Source organism: Labrus bergylta, chromosome 20 (assembly GCF_963930695.1).
Source record: "Labrus bergylta chromosome 20, fLabBer1.1, whole genome shotgun sequence".
Taxonomy (NCBI): Eukaryota; Metazoa; Chordata; class Actinopteri; order Labriformes; family Labridae; genus Labrus; species Labrus bergylta.
The window spans coordinates 7,549,258-7,555,257 of record NC_089214.1 but is presented as its reverse complement, the minus strand read 5'-3'; the positions used below and the strand labels follow the sequence as shown (position 1 = coordinate 7,555,257).

General features: G+C 44.3%; 1 protein-coding gene across 1 annotated transcript; it reads left to right on the top strand.

Annotated features, from left to right (window-relative positions):
- Positions 1-1,101: 1,101 nt before the first annotated feature.
- Positions 1,102-3,164, top strand: sox17 (SRY-box transcription factor 17). Its single transcript, XM_020654761.3, has 2 exons — positions 1,102-1,599; positions 1,959-3,164. Exons 1-2 carry the CDS (start codon positions 1,296-1,298, stop codon positions 2,813-2,815), a joined length of 1,161 nt encoding a protein of 386 aa, XP_020510417.2. The 5' UTR covers positions 1,102-1,295; the 3' UTR covers positions 2,816-3,164.
- The last annotated feature ends 2,836 nt before the right edge of the window (positions 3,165-6,000 follow it).

Below are 6,000 nucleotides of genomic sequence, written 5' to 3'. Positions count from 1 at the left end.
CACAATGAAATCAGTGAGCATCTAATGAGGTAAAAATAATTGCATATAATTCAGATATTTTGGGTGAACTCCACTTCTAAAGTTTTGTGTGAGCTGTTGAAAGACGTATAATAGCTGAGAATTAGATCAAGCATAAAAATAATATACAGTCTTTCAAATGTGCTGTTGTATTTTTAGTCTTAGGAGACTTGGCTTTGTTCCCACTATGTCCCTGTGTCACTTCTCTTAAAGTAAGGTAGAGATGTTCTGTTCTCTGGATAAATGTGAATCCGAAAAATGCTTGAGGCCTTCAGCTTAATCCATCAGCTGTTTGTTTTGGGTCATTAATCCCAGACAGACGTCTAGTAAGCTACAGAAACAGTTTTGACATTTGAGCGTCCCAACCTGAGACACCAGTATCACCACGTTTCACAAGTTTTCTTGCGTGGAGGACCTTCCTCGGTTTACAGGTACGTGATGGGTGTTTATTTAATCCCTCCGCAGTCTTATTGATTTCATTTCTAGGGGCATTGAAGTGATTAATTAACGCCTTTTATCGAGGCTGCAATCAAAGAAAGTCTCCATCGAGACGGCCGTGCGTAAAAGTTGCGAATGAGGGAGCCATTAACTCCACGCGTAAACCTGATACTCAGGATTTAACACGGTTAACTAACCCAATACACACACTGACATGGAGCTTATTGATGTCTGACAATTAGTGCCAGTCTAATACAAGAGTGAGAATTAAAACTTGCAGTCCAAATAAACGTAATTGTTGGAGTTCAGCCTTTTTCGCTCCAAATGTTCGTAAACATTTACACATTTGGAGCAACAAAAACAGAACTTATTAAAAAAATAAAACATAAATAAGAGTTAATATCTCAATTTCTGTTATGAGATTAGAAAATAAATTTTTATCCCATTTTTTTTTGCGTCTAGGCATAATTTCACATGACTGACTATGTGTACTCTCACTGCGTCTGTCCTCAAAGGGTCTCAGCTCTTCACACAAGGCTCGGAGGCGGAGTACTCGAAACTTTTTTACACCTTTGCAGCAGACCTAGTGGGCACTCCCCCCACATGGCGATTGGCTGCCTGTGAGTTTATAGCTCACGAGCCTTCACATCTGCTGCTGAGTAGTCGGTATCGCTCTGTCCACGCGCCTCTTGGAAGCTGCAAATGTGACTTATAACTCTCAATTTCAGATTGAAAGCCAATCACCTTGTTGAGTTTCTTCTTCGTCCATCTGCATGCTGTTCTCAGTGGTGTGCTGACGCCTCGCGAGCTGTCTCTCCAAACCTCCCATCTTGACAGAGATGAGTAGTCCCGATGCGGGTTACGCCAGTGACGATCAGACCCAGGCAAGGTGTACGATGTCAGTCATGATGCCTGGAATGGGACACTGCCAGTGGGCCGACCCTCTCAGTCCTCTCGGGGACAACAAAGTGAAGAACGAGCCGTGCGCCTCCGCAGGGAGCTCCGGGAGCCAGAACCGCGGGAAGAGCGAGCCGCGGATCCGGCGGCCCATGAACGCGTTTATGGTCTGGGCGAAGGATGAGCGCAAGAGGCTGGCGCAGCAAAACCCGGACCTGCACAACGCGGAGCTCAGCAAAATGTTGGGTAAGTTGTTAAATACTCGGATGTGATGTTGCATCTAAACAAGACTTTTTAAATTTGGACATTGCCTTATTATTTCTTTTCAGAATTTCCAAATGATTATTCACTCTTTTATTTTGTTTTCATGCTTTCAGTTGATTTAAAAAGCCAAATTCTCATCCGTTTATTTTTTTGAGAGTTGGTGATGTTACAATGTTATAAAAAGCTACTGAGTCTGAGTGTAACTTACACATGTAACCTCAAAAAAAAAAAACTGTCCCTGCCCCCTAAAATGGCAACAAGCTATTTTTATGAGCATGTTCACACTGTGTTCACTATCTGCTGACGTTTCACCGATATTCACTTTTCCTCTTGACCTGCAGGGAAATCATGGAAATCCCTTCCTGTCACGGAGAAGCAGCCTTTTGTGGAAGAGGCCGAGCGGCTGCGGGTCCAGCACATGCAGGATCACCCTAACTACAAGTACCGGCCCCGGCGGAGGAAGCAGGTGAAGAGGATCAAGCGGCTGGACTCTGGGTTTCTTGTCCACGGCGTGTCTGATCACCAGGGCCCGGCGATGGACAGCATGACTCTTGGCTACCACGAGCACGGCTTCCAGCTTCCTCAGCAGCCGCTCGGTCACTACAGAGACGTTCAGGCTCTCGGGGGCCCGTCGTATGAGAGCTACAGCCTCCCCACACCGGACACCTCCCCTCTGGACGCTGTGGAGTCAGACTCCATGTTCTTCCCTCCACACTCACAGGAGGACTGCCACATGATGTATACCTACCACTCCCAGGCTGCTGAGTACCAGCCCCAGGACCCTGTCTCCAACCACAACCCCATCCTGCACCGACACCAAGCGTCTGCTGCAGAGCCTGCCACCCTCCCCCCTTCATACATGGGACACCCCAACCCTCTGGCCATGTACTACACCCAGCACTGCAGCCCCAGCCACCCAAAGAGGCATCCCGGTGGGGCAGGACAGCTCTCCCCACCTCCTGACTCCCACCCTCACCCTGCAGACAGCGTGGAGCACATGCACCACTCCGAGCTGCTAGCCGAGGTGGATCGCAGCGAGTTTGAGCAGTATTTGAGCTCCTCCTCAGCGCGTGCGGACATGACGGGCCTGTCGTACGTGCCACACGAGGCCGGCATGCAGGGACCCGAGAGCCTCATATCATCGGTGCTGTCAGACGCCAGCACAGCTGTGTATTACTGCAGCTACAACAACTCCTAACCTCCTGTTCACCCCGCTGCAAGGACACAGGACCTGACCTCAAATCTTTGAAGCTAAATCTCAACAAAATGTGTTTATTTTTGTATTTTTTTTCCCCCGACTATTAGCTCAGAAGGCATGAGATATAAAAAATAAGACTGTTGTACTGTATGTGTGTCCAAGAAAAGCCATAAAACTTTTTGAACATGAACACTGGGTTCAACCTTTCCTTCCTCTCTTGCAGGGATATGAATTCATATGGTGATAATTAATATTGTACAGACAATATTTTAAAAATTGATGTATATACTGATGTTTTTTTTTTTTTATATTTTTGCACTTTTGAGAAATAAATTGTTGCAAATATTCATCCTGTCTTGTATTTATTATTACATCATCTTTCTTTACTTTCCAAATGTAAAGCTCTTCTTCCTCAATATTTGGGCAGTGAGCTTAAAAAGAGACAAAAAAGGGAAAATGACAAAAGAACAATTTCACCTTTTAGATGTCTTTCATGTGTTGTAGGATGACCGTTTATTAACTGTTGCTTCTACAAGCCTCCATCGCTGTTGGTTTTTCCTACATCCACACACAGAGCTGAATGAGCTCCCAGCAGCACCCATTGCTCACCTGGAAGCAGGGCAGCGACCCGGCTTCCTGGCCCGGACGGAGCGAAGGTAGTCTCAGTGTTGCGTTACACATGGCGCCTTGTTTTTCACAGCATGGGAGCGCGGTTTATGCTCCAGACATCCTGCCTGTAAATGATTTAGTCATTTCTGATTAATGTCAGGGGCTGTTAACACTCCCCGTGGCCCACTACGCTTCTGTTTAACAAGAGTGACTCTTTATTTTGTGTAGCTGAATATGAGGCATGTTTCAGTATCCATCCTCCTGCTATGTGATAATAACACAGCAGTGACACCAGGTTTTATTTTAGTGCGTATACTGAAATACCCTGAGATATATTTAAACGCTCACACCACTGTGTTGCTTCATCATATTTTAAATATCAGGTAAAAGTGTTTCGGCGATCAAATCAAACCTCGGGGACAATCCTGGGTATTTATAGCTGAGAAGAGTCATGCTTTATAAATAGAGATTTTCCTGATTTCCAAAGGAAGAGGCTCTTCTCTGAGGGGTCAATCACCCTGACCTCATGCTCCATTTTTAGCACCTCAGAGGAAACATGGTCCAGAGGTTTACATGTTGATGCACTTTGTTCATGCACAATGTTTCTAAACATTACTAACATAGGAGAAGAAGTGTGTCGATATTGTTCAAGAAATTATTCAAGAGGGATTCAAATCTGTACAAATGAAAAGCACTCCTTATTCAAGTAGCTACAGAACTTTGACATGAACACACTGTCTGACATGTGTAAGTTGTTGTTACATCGTCTTCCTTCCCTCGCAGCTAAACCTCGACTTCTTCCCCCCTCGGGCCGTGCAGAGAGAATCTGTTGTAATTGGTGTGAATGTGTTTAAATTCAGTCTGCGGCTGAGTGGCAGGTTTATCCTCCCTGTTGTTCTAGCTAATGGGTGCATAACAACAGGCTCAGGCCTCGATCCCCCCCAGGCTGAAGCCGTGTGGGTGGGGTTCACCTGCGTAGACTTAAGGAGAGGCAGACCCCCCATGTCAGCCGTGATGTTATCAACAGAGGCTAATTGATCGGGGCTAATTGACGAGGAAGAGCATTCTGCATGTTCAGGGTTTATCTGGGAGGTACAGGATAGTGTTGGATAAGAAACACAGCCAAGGTATGTTTGTAATATGAATACGAGTCTCTTACTGACTCTTACTTTGCTTGTTGTCACCTCCACTGAATCACATTTTTTATGGTATAAGAAGAGGGAAAGTAAAATATTTTATTTGGTGACATACTCACATAATCTGTGTCGAGCAATTCACCAATTTTTAAAAAAGAGGAATATTACAGACAACCTTTTCTTGTGAAATTATATCTTAAATGTACTTGTGCCAACTTGGGTTAAATAGTGCATTTAATGGTGTAACATTTTGCGTCTTCTTCAGGGCAATTATGCATGAAAATACAACGTTTCCAAGCTCAAGATATTAAAAATTATGACATTAAGGTTTGTGAACTAATTTACTGAGGAAATGAACAACAGAAGAAATGTAGTCTTATATGTAATATTTTAATAAGTGTAAAACAGCGGCACTAAACATGTTTCCAGGTAGAAAGACAACATTAAGTCAGAGCAGAGAGAGCAGAGTTTAAAGCTCAGGAAATCAGGGCTTTCATGGTGCTCCCATTGCCGCAGTATTCTGTATGTGTGTGGGTGTGTGTGTGGGTGTGTGTGTGTGTGTGTGTGTGTGTGTGTGTGTCCCGGGGCCTCGCTGGCAGCAGTCTGCAGAAAGCCACTCAGAGATTACACCAGGCCGGCCGGCTACATTAACACAGCAGCACTTAATCATGGCACTGCCCTAATCTCATCTCAGGTAGCTGCCTTTCACACACACACACACACACACACACACACACACACACACACACACACACACACACACACACACACACACACACACACACACACACACACACACACACACACACACACACACACACACACACACACAGCAGCTTCACTTTACACACAGAGCTGCTGCAATTTGACTAATTCAACCTCATGTGGAAGCATCAATGTCTGCTTCATGTTAGTGCCTCAGACACAAAGAGTTAGAGGGTTTATTAGTTAAGTTTGAATGTACTGTACGCCCTGAATAAACACTGATAATAGACCCCTCTATGAGCTGGATCCAGGAGCCCTCTATGAGCTGGATCCAGAAGCCCTCTTTTTAATTAAGATGTAATGCCATTCCAGCTTTTCATATCTTAGATAACTGGTGTGTTTCCTTGGTGTGTTTTTGTCAACTTAAAATATTTAAAAAAATATTTAAGGATTTACCAATCTGTATAAGTTAGATAACTGATCAATTAACTGTAAAAAAAAAAAAAGTTAAACGACAGTGTAGATAATGATTTTTTTGCCGCCGTAACCCTAAATAACAAGACCTTTCAGCGAGTCATTCAAGACATTTAGTTGTTATTGATGCGTTATGCGACTATGTCAACACAGCTGGTCTTAAATTACCATGACAACAAAACACACGTGCACAAGAAGCAACGTCCAGATCTGCATCTGTGTTTGCAGAGTGTTCGGTTTCATCACAGTAATGCAAACACA

Coding starts and splice junctions, on each gene's coding strand:
- sox17 (XM_020654761.3), top strand. CDS start 1,296: ATGAGTAGTCCCGATGCGGGTTACGCCAGTGACGATCAGACCCAGGCA. Junction 1,600..1,958: donor GGAGCTCAGCAAAATGTTGG/GTAAGTTGTTAA, acceptor CTTGACCTGCAG/GGAAATCATGGAAATCCCTT.